Source organism: Salvelinus alpinus, chromosome 12, assembly GCF_045679555.1.
Source record: "Salvelinus alpinus chromosome 12, SLU_Salpinus.1, whole genome shotgun sequence".
NCBI classification, from domain to species: Eukaryota; Metazoa; Chordata; class Actinopteri; order Salmoniformes; family Salmonidae; genus Salvelinus; species Salvelinus alpinus.
Genome location: NC_092097.1, coordinates 17,083,651 through 17,099,065, shown reverse-complemented (window position 1 = coordinate 17,099,065; position 15,415 = coordinate 17,083,651). Strand labels below are relative to the sequence as shown.

At 44.2% G+C, this 15,415-nt stretch overlaps 1 protein-coding gene across 2 annotated transcripts in view; it reads left to right on the top strand.

Annotated features, from left to right (window-relative positions):
- Positions 1 to 253: 253 nt before the first annotated feature.
- The window catches only part of LOC139535626 (FYVE, RhoGEF and PH domain-containing protein 5-like), a 46,690-nt gene continuing 31,528 nt past the window's right edge, over positions 254 to 15,415 (top strand). For both annotated transcript variants that reach the window (XM_071335227.1, XM_071335226.1), the window contains exons 1-5: positions 254 to 508; positions 2,731 to 5,557; positions 12,130 to 12,247; positions 12,892 to 12,950; positions 13,430 to 13,460. In XM_071335227.1, coding sequence (XP_071191328.1) covers positions 499 to 508; positions 2,731 to 5,557; positions 12,130 to 12,247; positions 12,892 to 12,950; positions 13,430 to 13,460 — 3,045 coding nt within the window. In that variant the 5' untranslated portion in view covers positions 254 to 498. The remainder of the gene's footprint in view (positions 509 to 2,730; positions 5,558 to 12,129; positions 12,248 to 12,891; positions 12,951 to 13,429; positions 13,461 to 15,415) is intronic.

Here is a 15,415-nt window from a genome sequence, read left to right as displayed (position 1 = left end):
AAGTGTCAAATACATCAAAGTTCTAACAAATCCAAATAAATCAATTTCAGGTAGGCAAATAGGTCACAAATAATTAGCAATTTAAATAAAACGATTTGCTCATTTGAAATACATTCATTTATGGTGTACATATATAGCTATTGTAATTCAAAATGCAACACTTTTATAGAGTTGAATGTGGATGAAGTGGGTTTGGTCAGTGTTCCTTGTCTGCGAGATAAACCTTCCTTCTCAGGATGCGCGACAGAGCGCCTCCGGTATACTTCGCGAGCGCACCAGTCGGGCATCAGCTCAACAAAAGGGATGCCGGCTCTGTAGACAGAGTAGTAGCCAGTACTTGGAAAAACAACCAGAGAAAATTGTGAAATGTTGAATTTAGACCACTTGAATACTTTCAGCATGAATTTGGGATAAGTTCACAGAACCTGTGGACATATTGTGGCGGTTGATTAATGCGTGTGGATAACTCTCGGTTGCTACAGCGGATGATGTCCCAAAATGAACACAGGTATGTAGGCTAAAATTCAAGTGGCGATGCATATTCAAGAAAATAAATTGGGAGCCTGATATAGCCTACTCGTCTACTTACTGTGTTTACATAAAGGATACTCCAAGTGTGTGTGTGTGAGAGCGAGAGAGAGAGAGAGAGAGAGAGAGAGAGCAAAAGAGATATAGCATTTCTCAATTTTGTGTTAAACAAATGTAATTTTTTTCCTACACCACTTGAAATAGCATTGGAGAACAAATTGTATAACTAAAATCACTACAGGATCAGAGACCAAACAGGTGTAGGTTATTGTTTCGATTAGTTTTTCTTTTTTTAAAGGACTTTTTCCTTTTCTTTGATAGATCAACTAATCGGGGGTCAAATCTCACTTTGGGTGAGATAACAGCTATTGCAGAATTAAAGTCAATTAACCATAATAGGTTTACCAGTTTGTGTAGTTCTGTCCTTGAGCTGTTCGGGCGATTCATGTGGCATGTTATTAAGCACAATCCATACAGAAAAAAGGTATATTTTGAATTCCAGCTATAATTGTGAAAATATCGGGCGATATATCGGTGAATTTTTCCACTCTAAAATCAGAATCTGTATTGGATCCAAAAATCCTATATCGGTTATACTGTACGAGGTACAGTATGATGGGATTATTTATGCCACTTTAGAGGTGAAGCCAAAGGTAGCTCTACTGCATTTCTACTGCACTGTGATGATTGGCCTATTCACAGAGTATTTTCTAGAATTCTTGTTATTATATGATGGGGGATATTTCATGATTATCCTGTGAGCTTGGCACAGTCATGGTCCTCTTTTTCTATCTTTCCTTTGTTTTTCAAGCGTTTGTTTTAATTGAATTCTTGTTGCGTAATTCATATCCTGTTGTTTGCAGAAGGACTTTGTGGGACTGGACGTTTGTTTTTTCTCTGTTTTATTGTTATTTTACCCACTGAAAGGACCTTTTCAGAAAAAGTGTGTGAGTGTGTGTATGTGTGTGTGTCAGGGGAAGAATGACAAAAAGGAAGTCCATTTGTGTTGTTAGAATTTGTACTCCTAGAAGGGTTCATGGAGGAGTGAGGGCACGCTGTTAATGTCCTTCCTTCGTGGACTTCCTGCGTCGAGTTCTTCAATGGGAGTCTGCTGTAATAGTTCATTAGCAGTGTTGGAAAACAACAGGGAGAGAGAGGGACAGACAGACAAACAGACAGACAGTCAGGTAGAGACAGACAGACAGACAGACAGACACAGACAGACAGACAGACAGACAGACAGACAGACAGACAGACAGACAGACAGACAGACAGACAGACAGACAGACAGGGAGGTAGAGACAGACAGATAAGACAGACAGACAGATAAGACAGTCAGATCAGACAGACAGACAGACAGACAGACAGACAGACAGACAGACAGACAGACAGACAGACAGACAGACAGACAAGACGTACAGATAAGACAGACAGCCAGACACGCACACAGAGACAGAGAGGCAGACAGATGGACAAGGAGGGAGAGTACAGAGTGCACGCAAAGTTTAATAGGATGTGCGTCAGGGCAGGTACTAAATAACAGGAAGAGACCAGGGGTGTATAAGTTTTGTTAAGTAAGGGTGTGTTTCACCAAAAGACGTATCAACCAGTCAGCTATCTTTGACAGGTTTTCCACCCTTCAAAGCAAGTTGGTAGAAAACACTGGACTTGACTGTGAGGTACATGCTGCATACAGTATCTGATTTTCTAAACAGGGGACTTTTGACACAGAGGTAAAAGACAATAAAAGTTAGTTTGGCTCTGTCTCCACATGTCATTTTGTAATCAATTGATGTCATTTATTTATGATCATGCCCTATAAGCTGTAAAGTGTAGAGCATACAATACGTCTCTGTATTCCACTCAGGTAGATGTTATTGTTCCTACAGTATGTTCCCTATGGATTTGTTGTCTTTCCTCTAGATGCGTCCCCTCTAGCCATCTGCATGTCACGGAGTTTGAGACATATCTGCAGCCTTCCTCTTTACAAATTAAAACAAGGCTAAGGGATTGCTTGTTTTATATCCATACAACCAAAAGCAGACCAAATGTATAAAAGGTTAATGAAAGATTATTCTAGGTAGGATATTGCACCTTCAACTACTACTTCAAATACTATTTCAACTACTACTTCAACTACTATTGAGATTGAACATTGTATTTGAACTGCAATGAATCACACTTTTGTCATTTCCTTTCCAGATTTACAGAAGCGACTCCAAGTTCCCCGACCAAAGATCCGGAGTCACCTAACGATCAAGGTGCAGTCCAAACTGATGTCAAAGCCTTGTCCCTCTACCCGGGGTCCCAAACCTCCCACCGCTGCAATGCCCAGACCCTCCTCATCTGAGACAGAGGCAGAGGAGGAGCAATGCCCCCCTCACGGTCTGAGCAATGGAGACTTGACCTCCTCAGAGGGGGAACCTAAGGACCACAAGGAAGGGTCAGAGGACCCCATACCCCACTCCACAAATCACAACCAGGAGGAAGCAGCACCAGAGGAAATCCTTAATGACATCACAGATTATGGTGAGAAGGAGAATGAGCAAGAGGAGGATGAGATAGAGAGAGAGAACAAGGCATCTGAAATTGAGAACACTGGTTCATCTGACACTCACATTGCTGCAGAGGACAAAAACTGTACAGCAGCAGATGACTTGAACCCACCTGAGAGTAACAATGATGGTACATCTGTGGACCCTGAACATCATCCAGAGTGTGACAATGTGTTTCTGTGTGAGAGAGGAGATGAGGAAGGGGGGGGAATCAAAGCGGAGGAGGAAGATAATCAGAGTTTTGCTGAGGAGACTGAAACATCTGATGAACCTATAGGGTACCCAGAAGAAGATGTTGAAGAACCAGACACCGAAGATCATGATCATGGGACCAACCCTAGTCAGCTTGTTGCAGACACTGACAGTGGGCTTGAAAAGGAAGTCAGCTCCCCTGGTGGTGAATATGTACAGTGTAAGGTACCCACTGATGAGGCTGAAGAGGAAGCAGAGGATCTCTTACTGGGAGCACACTGCTGTACACTTCCACCCGTCGGCGAGGAGTATCCCTACGATGTGATTGGCCCCTCAGATGAGCCTGTTTACACATGTGACACTGGTGAGCCCGGTGACACAGGTGTGTGGCAGCCTGAGCGTGCCACCAAGGACCCCTCTGGCCATTTCCGTTTCTCTGGCAGCACTGAGGATGTGTTTGGGCCTTACTCCGTCATCGAGGCGGTGCCTGCTGACTGGATGAGCACCGCTGACCCTGAGGTGAATCACGATGAAACATTCTGTGGTGACAAACCACACACTGCAAAGGAGATGGACACAGCAGGCACCTCTAACCAAGAGCCTTATTATTTGTCATCAGACGATGTGGAAGCGCTAGAGGATAAACGGAGAGAGAGTGAGGTCCAGGACACTCCTGAACAATCCAGCCAACACATAGAAACAGCCATGGAAGATGTGGATGAATATGCAGACATCGATGACTCCCTCTGCCCCGAGGCCCATGACTTTCAGCAGCTGGACGGTGCCTCATCAGAGGACTATGTGGAGATTGGGGACGATGATGAGACGGATGACATGGAGAGGAAGCAGATCAGAGGGAGGAGTGTGAGAGAGAGAACAGCCAAGCGTGAGCAGGCTTTCTCCAGCCAGCGGAACAGCTGCCAGCCCCGTCTCAGGCTGTGTAACATCACAGTGCCAGCAGACCTGGACCGGACACGGACCCCAGAGCTCACCAACAGGGTGGTATTCGCCCACACAACAGAGGCCTTCGAGGAGGACATAGAGGAGCTAGACTGCCACATCGTACCTTATCAAGAGGACTCAGACTCAGACAGCGAGGAGCACATCTATGAGGAGGCCGGCTTTGACTCTGAGGGGGAGAACTTTATGTCTCTGGACCGGAAGAGCATTGTGACGCGGTCGCGCTCCTACTCTGGGAAGGTTTCGGGTTATGTCCCTGAGACGGTTCCTGAGGAGACATCAGAGTACCAGAGTACTTATGACTACTGTACTGTGGCCTTAGACCAGAACGGAGAACCTCTGCGACGTCCTGAGCAGCCTGAGGTCAACAGACTCATCCCCTCTCTGAAGCCACGCCACTTCTTACCACACCCAAACTCATACTCCGCAGAGGGTCGAGAACTGTCATTGGGAGCTCACACAGAGGCCGACCAATCCCTGAAGGATGATGGCAGGATGAAAAGGACAGATGACACCCTCTCTCTGCCATGTTTTAGCACTTCTTCCGGAAGCTTCTCTCAGCGGAGCCACCAGTCGTCCAGCGATGTTTCCATGCCAACCTCTCTGGTGGACATCCCACCTCCCTTTGAGTTGGCTTACATCACCAAGAGACCGATTACTAAGAGCTCCCCATCCCTCCTGATCAGCGTCTCTCCTGAGTCCACAGACAGCAAGCCCAAGAAGAATAAGTCCTCATTCAAGCGCTTCCTGGCCCTGAAGTTCAAGAGGAAAACGGACACTAAAGGCTTTGGTGACGGGAGCATACGCTCCTCGCGCTCCTCCTCTGAGTCCAGCCACCATGGCCCAACGAGAATCCTGGAACTGGAGCGCAGGAGCACTGGCTCCCCTCAGCCCCAGTCCCAGTCTCGTATGGTGAAGCCCCAGCAGCGCCCTCCAGACCTTCCCTCCACCTTCCTGCTCTACAAAGACCTCAGGAAAGAAGACCCTAAAGCCTATGGTAGCAGGGGCGTGTCCAGGGTGGAGTCCTTCGAGGAGCGCTCCCGCCGCCCCCTCATGCCCCTCCCCCTGACCAAACCCCGCTCCATCTCCTTCCCCAGTGCAGACACATCTGAATATGAGAACATCCCAGCTATGAGCTCTGACTATGAGAACATCCAGATCCGTCCTGGCGGCAGACCTACCAGATCCATGAAAGTCACAGATTTCTTTGAGGACCCCAAACGCATAGTGGCCCCCTCTAATGACAACGATGGCTATGTGGATATGAACAGCTTCCCTGGGATCGACAGCAAACCCCAGTCACCTGAGCAGGAGCCTGAGAGGTACAGTAATGTATTATGCCGTGTAACAAATTCATGATCACGGATGTTGGGCCTCTTCAGTGGTCATCTGAACTGAAAAATAACCCATAGATAGTGTACAGTCTGCAGTAGGGTTGCAAAATTCCGGAAACTTTCCCAAAATTCGCTGGTTTTACGGAAATCCCAGTTGGATGATTCCTAGAATCAGGAGGGAATAAGTATGAAATCCCAGTTGGATGATTCCTAGAATCAGGAGGGAATAAGTATGAAATCCCAGTTGGATGATTCCTAGAATCAGGAGGGAATAAGTATGAAATCCCAATTGGATGATTCCTAGAATCAGGAGGGAATAAGTATGAAATCCCAGTTGGATGATTCCTAGAATCAGGAGGGAATAAGCATGAAATCCCAGTTGGATGATTCCTAGAATCAGGAGGGAATAAGCATGAAATCCTGAAATCGTCTTTCCGTGATTTCTGAAAAATGTGTAATTGTTTTAAGTTACCAGAATTTTGCAACCCTAGTCGGCAGAGAGGGCTCTTCCCATAACCACTCTCCCCTGTTGTTCAGTGGACTGGTTTGGCCAGGCTCCATCACTTCAACATTGCAATCTCCAGACCAGCTTCAAGATAACTAGCTCAAATGAACATCAGCTCCTGGCTGACCAGATTTCTTGGAGAGTGTTGTGTTCTGTGAGAGATGAGCAGCCTGATTTGACGAGGCTCGTTCAGTTTGGGAAGATGGACAATGCTTGTGGGAGAGCTTATCCCGCTTTCTCATTTCCTGGATTTCAGGGTCGCATCTGGTGTTGGCTTCATAGTGTGTCTGAGGGGATGGAATAGCTCACAGACTGAGCACCGTAGACAGAGCTCAGGTTTATTCACAATAGAAGTAATTATGGGTTCAAATTAAAAGTGAGAGAGAGTGTGTGGGAGGGTGGGTGGGTGGGAGAGAGAGAGGGAGAGATAGAGGTACTGTAGAAAGCAGGACAAGGGGACTTGGATTACCAAAGATGAGAGAGAAAGGGGGTGCTAGAAAGAGAGGGAGGGAAAGGTGTGATGAGGAACAGAAAGTAGATGAAGAAAGAGAGGGAGAGCCATGGAAATGAGACAAAGTGATGGCAGAAAACGAGAAAGAAGGGGGAGGAGTAAGAGTGGGTTGGTTTAATTGCTCTCTTGTCCCGGAGATTTGTGGTTAAGTTTAGGATCGCTTTTATTGAAGGCGGTTTCCCTGAGTGCCTCTCTCTGATTGAGCCCTGGAGGAATGGAGAGATTTACAGCAGAGAGAGATAGGAGGAGCAATCACTGGGACCTGCTACTGTAGGACCAAATGTCCCTCTCTTTGGTCTCTGCCACCACTCTCTACAGCCAGCCCAGGCCACCCGCAGTCACAATTAGACACCTGTTTGATGGCTGGTGTGCGTTCATAGGGCACAGGCCATTACTACAGGCCTCTTAAAAAAAAATGATTTTTTTCACACCGGTTCCTTGGAAATTGCCACAGCTGCCATTATGCTTCGTGCAAAGTTGCTTATTTCACACTCACAGTATATTAATCATTTGAATTCATTCATTTTATTTAGACATTTTAGATCGAGAGTTGTATTATGCAATTATTGTATATTTTGATTCACAGTTTAATATGTTGCTTATTTCCCATGCATATTTGACCCATAGTTCCATGCATGTTCTCTTTTAGAAGAGGCTACCGTAAGCCTGCATGTTTTCTCAGAGGGAAGCCTTTCTCACAAAACCAGGCTTATTGTCGACTTCATAGGCACTACGAGTCTCCGTGGATGAATACCATTCCCTATCATGATCAATGACCTCACTGTTATCTGGAGTTTGTTGGAAACCAATGTGCCACACGTTTGAATCTCCTCCATTTCTCAGACAATAGTCCCCCAGAGCAGGATCTTTTCTGCTGGTGACGTTATCGATTGGGCTCATTGTTTGGTAGAAGTCTGAAACCTAACTGATCTAAAGGGGCCTTTCTGTCCTGTCGCCTCGGCTGCATTCTCCATGGATAGACTTCTGTTGCCAGGGATGCTGTGTCTGTGCTGTGTGTGTGTGTGTGTGTGTGTGTGTGTGTGTGTGTGTGTGTGTGTGTGTGTGTGTGTGTGTGTGTGTGTGTGTGTGTGTGTGTGTGTGTGTGTGTGTGTGTGTGTGTGTGTGTGTGTGTGTGTGTGTGTGTGTGTGTGTGTGTGTGTGTGTGTGTGTGTGTGCATTTGTGTGTATGTTTTCCTGCTAAGCTCTTGCTGAGGGGTTGACATTGCTACTGTCCTAGCCCTGCGGGCCGATGATGGCAGGGTGATTTATTGAGCATGTATTCAGAAGTTAACTTAACACTCTTCTCTCGCCACCCAACAGAGAGGATCGGGACTGTTGAGGGCAGAGGGACCAAGGGACAGTGGGCGGAAATGAGACAAGGGGATATACCCACAAAAGAAGGCAAATAGTTACCACAAAGACAGAAAGTTGCTAGAGCATACAACATTTTACACCAGGTTTGATTCATGTCCAGTTCAAACACTGTTTAGCAGAGAAAGGCAAAGAAAAGCACATTTTGTTTGTAAGTATAAACATAAGCGGGATAAAGAAATGTAAAGTTAGAATATATGCAGCTATTAATGAATGTGCATGCCTGCCTGTTTAAACTAGGTTTCTGCTGGTTCAGAGTTGAAACTCATTGAGTCTGACTGAGACTGTCTTGCTAACCTAGTTGGCAAGGAAGGCATCTTGGCGGTGCTTGTGTTTGATTCAGGACGCAGTCAATGTGCTCTGTGATGACTTTCTTTACCATGCAGTACCAGTCAGATCAACAGCACCAATTAACTAATGTTGTCCCACTGGAATAACCCCACAACAGACAAAACCACAATAGTTTGTATATCATTTTGCTGCTGTAGTAATTTAACTTGTGTTTTTAGTCTTAGAGAGAGAGCGAGAGCAAGACAGAGAGAGAAAGAGACCAGGCAATTATTCTTATTTCTTATGGTAAAAGGCTGAAAGTGGACCTTGGGATACAGCAGTATGATTGGTAATTTCCTAGTGCAGCCTCTAGTGTATCCTCTCCTTTGTAGTTCCTCTCTGCCTCTGTGCTGTGTTAGTTCTGCTCAGAGAGACGTCCTGAGTGCATTGTTGTAGAGGGTGGTGGCTGTCCACTGTTACCGTGGTGGCTGGGCGGTCTCTGGTGCGGCAGGGCAGGGCGTGGGGTACAGCAGGCCTGGAGCCAGGCCCTCTGAGGTCATTGCCAGGTAATCCCCAGGGAGGAAGAGTCCTGCCTTATAGGCTTACACTCCACCCTGCTGTTTACAGGAAATGCAAGACAAGGGCGGAGGGAGCGAGGGAGACAGGACTGAGGGGTAGGGGGAAGACGGAGGCGATGGGGGCCACCATGGCGGGGTGGGGTGTGAGGGCAAGGCAGGGTGGATGTTCCCAGACTCCCCCAGGACTGGAACAACAAGACGAGGTGTGGTGTTGTCAGGAATGTCAGGTCCGACCTACAACTACAATGTGCTGTTGTTGTCTTCACTGGTAGAACAGAGGAGTGGTTACCGTAAAGAGTCAGCGGGACCCAGTCTGGACCATTTAAGCAGGGTTCTCACAGTATGACAAGACCAGGTCTCACTCAATAGAGAAATAGCCTGTCAGATGCTCTCCTGTTGTTTGCGTTGATGCTCTATCATGGCAGTCACAGTCAGGGGACAGGCTCTAAGCATGCTACCTCATACAACACTGTCAGACAACTAGCAGCACAACAGCCGTAGATCACACATAATGATCAACATAAGCAGCTCAAAACAATTTAAAACTGTTGTTACGTTTTTAAATCCACATCTGCGTTTACATTTCCCATGTCAAGTCGACTAATGACCGTATTCCTATTTTCTTTAATAGTATTATTACGAAGACAGAAAATACCCTTCTGATTGCATCTAATACATATTTTAATACTCAATGTTTTACATATTACATGCCCCATCTAATCCTTGGAAAAGGGGGACATATATAGGTCTTTTAATAGAAAATCACTTTTGAATTTGTCACATTAGATTTAACTCCCAGGTATTAAAGAAGACACTGGGTGCAAAGGCAAAGAGATTGCTGGCATAATTATATTGCCGTGTAATGAGCATTTTAAAGTCTTTCAAGTATTGTTCGTAGGAAGCAGTTTTACTGATAGCAAAATTATATAGTGTGATTGAGGACATATATTACATATGGAACCAGGGAAACATTTTGGAATTTTTAATGTAGAATAAATCAGGATAATAAACCATTACATTTGCGCTTCCTATTATAACAGAGGTTGAGCAGGAAATCACTCTTGGTGACTCTGGTGAGAAATTACCCTCAGTGGGCACTGAAATGCCAATATTTCAATCTAACTGTTCAGTAATGGTTTATACATATTGTCACTAATGTAGCTCTCTACTGCTGTATTGCTATATGATCCCAATGATGTCTTGTGTGCCTAGACACTGACAGAGAAAGGATAGTACTATGAAATATTATAGGAGAAACTGAGCATTGTGATGCAGGATCATGTGCAGAAGTTAAGCTTTTACTTATAGTTGAATATGATGGTCCACATGTGTAATTGGCAATATTTACAAATAATCACAAATATTTCAAACTGCTCAATAATACTTCAATGAAAAGGAAATTACTTGGAGCAAGCAAACCTGTCTATCTCATTGAGACTCAGGTTGGGGTATGCCATGCTCACGTCAGCCTCCCCTCACGTTTACCACACCAAATCTGCCAGAGATCAAAACAGACACTTATAATCATTTAATCCCTGCCTGGGACATACCACTGTCAAAATTACAATGAATCACATAACTGGTAATCAATGTAAAAGGCATGTTTCCAAATCCTTCATTTCAAAATCCTTAATAATAAGCAGACATAATCTTCATCGGAACCCGTTCATAAAATAAAATAAATGTAATTTATTAATTCCCTATTCACAGTTGACTCCTTTATAATATTGGCGCCCTTGCAGGATGATGTCATGACCACAGGAATGTGCCCGCTCCCAACTTTTTACAGGTACTGGACATTTGAAACAGACAAGAGGTCCTCCAAGGACTAAACAGCAAACAAGTTGCCTACAGATGGGGAACTGTTGAGCGTGAAAAAAACACAAACCGGTGCACCTACTACCATACCCCGTTCAAAGACACTTCAATAGTTTGTCTTGCCCATTCACCCTCTGAATGGTACACATACACAATCCATGTCTCATTTGTCTCAAGGCTTAGAAATCCTTCTTTAACCTGTCTCCTCCCCTTCATCTACACTGATTGAAGTGGATTTAACAAGTGACATCAATAAGGGATCATAGCTTTCACCTCGATTCACCTGGTCAGTCTATGTCATGGAAAGAGTTCCTTATGTTTTTAACACTCGGTGTATATGTCTATGAAAGGAAACCATTTGGGCTTCCTATTATAACAGAGGTTGCGCAAGAAAAGACTCCTGTGCCCAGACACTGGGGGATAGAGAGTATGCCTTTAGTAGCCTAGGCCTACTATTTAAACAGCACTATATTATTGGAGAAGCTGAGGATGGTGATGAACTATGGCACAGTGCAAAAGCTGAAACAGTTTTGATCGCAAGAAAATGTATAACTCCATTTTAGATAGCCCAGCTATATAGTAACTATGAGCTCCTATGACTCAAAGGTTCACAGGGACTCTCTCGCCCTATCACCATCACCTGGGACCCCCAGTGTGACCTGGCCCCTCAGGGGGATAAAGGGAGGTCACAGATGAGTAATGCTCCTCCAGCCCAGCCAATAGCACCAGGTCCTGTGTGAGAGCCTACAGTGTGGTAAGGGCAAGATGAAGGATGACTGTGTCTCGGTGAATATGAAGTCCAGCTAGGAACTCTTTTAACCTTTGGTACTCAGGGGCTGAGAGGGTATAGATGCAGTACAGGCCTGTAATAGCCTCTGTCTCTACAGGGTGATCTGTTATAGTCGTCACTGGCTCGAGCCTTGAATGCTGATTGGCTGACAGCCGTGGTATATCAGACCGTATATCAGGGGTATGACAAAACATGTATTTTTACAGCTCTAATTAAGTTGGTAACCAGTTTATAATAGCAATAAGGCACCTCGGGATTGCATCGTGCCTAAGAACAGCCCTTAGCCGTGGTATATTGGCCATATTCCACACCCCCTCGGGCCTTATTGCTTAAATATAACATACTCATCATATCCTCTACCGAAATGTGTGTATCTGTGTGTATATTGGTACAGCACAGTACTTCTAACAGTGTGTGTGTGTGTGTGTGTGTGTGTCTCTGGTCTGTCTTGCTGTGATGAACCTGTTCACAGCAAGACCCCAAACAAACGCTTCTACTCATGCTGTTAATGTCCCGGCAATCTGGCTTCAGTCATCCATGTTACTACTGTAGGACACACACACACAGCGGAGAGGATAATACACGCAAGGGCAAGGGGATAGGTGAATTGAAAAATGAACAGCAAGCTTGAATGTGTATTTTTTGCATTCTTGCAGCATCTATAGTAAAACCTTTGCCAGTGAATGTAATGTCCCTCTTCTCTCCCTGATGTTGCAGTGCCTACACAGAGCCTTTCCCAATGAACGATACTCCAGCAGGGCTCTCAGCTGAAGAGGACCATGGACTCACCTCAGAGGAGGAGGAGGGAGGAGTGGAGCATGGTTTTGACAAACAGGTGATACACACAGCCAGCAGTAAACACATTAGACGATGTAACTCTATGAGCATGTGTTAAGTCCCAGGTTGTACAGATCTTCAAAGATTTGGGAATGAAACGCTTATTATTAAGTATATCTAAGATGTATGACCTTTACTTGTAATATCCACTACATAATATTTCACTTGGCTACCACATTCAATGGTGGGTATCACTTTCTGTTGAAACTGCTTTCTATTCAAGCAGCCATTTTACAGTAGCCCAGAGATGGACCCCACCCCATCCCACTGCCACAATAATATCAGCCGGGCTCCCGCCACGTGACTCACACTTCCTTGCTTTCTTCTTCAAAAGAAAAACACAATAAGGAGAAAAATAGTTGCGCCAGTCCAAGAAACAGCCAGTCAGCCTCTCATACATAATGCATCTGAATTTAAATCTGTGTATTTTAAAAAGCTTTCACGTCTATGCTCCACTCTAATCAAATAATCACTCTTATTTTGACAGTGGAGAATCAAGTAAATCAAAATGAGCTTTTCCTCAATCTCCTCCTCCCGTGTAGCTGTTGCTATCAATGTTTCACAGGAATAAGTACCTAAAGAGAGCATTTTAACATTAGCTCTGTTCATTCACTTCTTGCTGCTTTCGCTTCTGTCACCTAGATTGATGGACGATCCAGAGCCTTCTACGTCGCCAAAGAGCTGGTGGACTCTGAGAGACTGTGAGTATCTCTTTTAATGGATTCAATAGCATCCCTGCTTTAGTCAGGCCATTCTCCCTCTCTCTCGCTCTTGTTCTCTCTCTCTCATTCTCTCCCTCTCTCTCTGTCGCTCATTCTCCTTCTCTCTCTCTCTTACTCTCTCTCTGTCCTATTCATCACTGTCTTCACTAATTTATTGAGTAGCATCCACAGCATCCCAAACTGACAGCCAATTAAATGAGTGTCTAGTGTAAGTTATTGAATATCAGCACAGCCTCAGCAGACAGTGAACTGTTCTTCTGATATACTTCGGAGAGTACATTTGACTTGTTGGAGGATGTTTCTCTATGTAAATCATGTGACACATGTTTTGTATCTTGTTCTTTTATATCCTTTAATAATCTGCTAAAGTATTTACCTGTCTGAATGGATGTGTGAATGGATTCCCATTTAAGCTGACAATATCACTAACCTATCACTCTCTCTTGTTGTTTATTTAGACATGTAAAGGCCCTAAAGCTCCTTCAAGAGGTAAGATAAACAAATGGAGCAACATCACTCTCATTGTACAGAGTAGATTATATTCTGGTAAAAGCCCTCTGAATACTCCAATTATTCAATTTATAATGCCACGCCCACTTGATCCAGTTCCTGATTGAAGATGACTGTTTTTCTCCTTCCGGCCCATTCACAAACAAGCAAAACTTTGTTAAATATGAATTCAATTTGTCAAAACTATTACATAATGTTCACAGAATTTGAAAGATATGTTCATTCTATGTTGAGGAAAATTGCTATGACACGTTCTTTGCAATGTTACTTTAGTGTTGTTGCCAACAGGATGAATGTTTTGGAATATTTTGTATTCCCTACAGGCTTCCTTCTTTTCACTATGTCAAATATGTTAGTATTGTGGAGTAACTACAATGATGTTGCTCCATCCTCGGTGTTTTCCTATCACAGTCATTAAACTCGGTTACTGTTTTAAAGTCACCATTGGCCTCATGGTGAAATCCCTGAGCGATTTCCTTCCTCTCTGGCAACTGAGTTAGGAAGGATGCCTGTATCTTTGTAGTGACTGGGTGTATTGATACACCATCCAAAGTGTAATTAATAACTTCACCATGCTCAAAGGGATAGTCAATGTCTGCTTTTATTTTTACCCATCTGCCAATAGGTGCCCTTCTTTGCGAGGCAATGGAACATCTCCCTGGTCTTTGTGGTTGAATCTGTGTTCACTGCATGACTGAAAGACCCTACAGATAATTGTATGTGTGGGGTACAGAGATGAGGTAGTCATTCAAAAATCATGTTAAATAACCATAGTAGGCCTTTAAAATAGTGATGGTAGGTTCTGCTTTTTTACTGACTGAGTTTTTAGACTCGTTCAGTCAAAAGAACAAATCTTTCGACTGATTTTGTTAATTTGAGACAGTAATGCCCAGAGCACACAGGAACCTCTACAGGTGAACGATAAACTGAAAACTTGAAAGAGTCATGATTCCACAAGCCTTTTGTTCACATGTCATTCACCATAAAGGGGCTTATTGGAGCTGTCATTTGTGACTGAGACTTGTAAAAAGTGTGCTTTAAACGGTGTACATTTGTTCATTGTTAGGCATACAAATAATATTATTTCTTGATGCATTTGAAAAAAGGTTTAGTTGTGGCTGCTACTGGACTAGATTGTGAACGACTCTTGGCGAAATGCATTGGTTGACTGCCATGAGGGTTATAAGCACAATATCGTTCACGAACTGCAGCCCCCCAAATGATTAGTTCGAGTTTAGAGTTTGTTGAGCAAAGGCTGTGTGTATGTTTTGGTTCTACAAAGTTGTGTCCATCAAAACGTTCAATAATCAATTCCTTGCACCATGCTATCAATTATCAGTTAAATTATACATTTTTCTTCTCTATGCTGCCTGCAGAATGCTTTATGTTCCTGCTCGTATATACACTCGCCGGCCAGTTTATTAGGTACACAACCCGTTCACAAAAATGTGTTTCTACTACAGACAGTGAGTCACATGGTCGTGGCTTGCAATATAAAGCAGGTAGATAGGCATCGAGGCAGTCAGTTACTGTTCGACTGAACGTTAGAATGGGCTAAATGAGTGACCTAAGCAACTTTGAGCGTGGCGTTTTCGGCGGTGCCAGGCACGCCGGATCCAATATCTAAGAAACGCCCTCTCTCCTTGGCTTTTCATGCATAAAGGACTCTAGGGTTTACCGAGAATGGTGCGACAAACAAAAAACATCCAGTCAGCGGCAGTCATGTGAGCGAAAACATATTGTTGATCAGAGAGGTTGAAGGAGAATGACATGAATCGTGCAAGCTAACAGCCACAAATAACAGCGCAGTACAACAGTGGTGTGCAGAACGGCATCTTGGAATGCACAACTTATCGATCCTTGTCACGGATGGGCTATTGCAGCAGACGACCACACCGGGTTCCACTCCTATCAGATAAATACAAGAAGAAGCG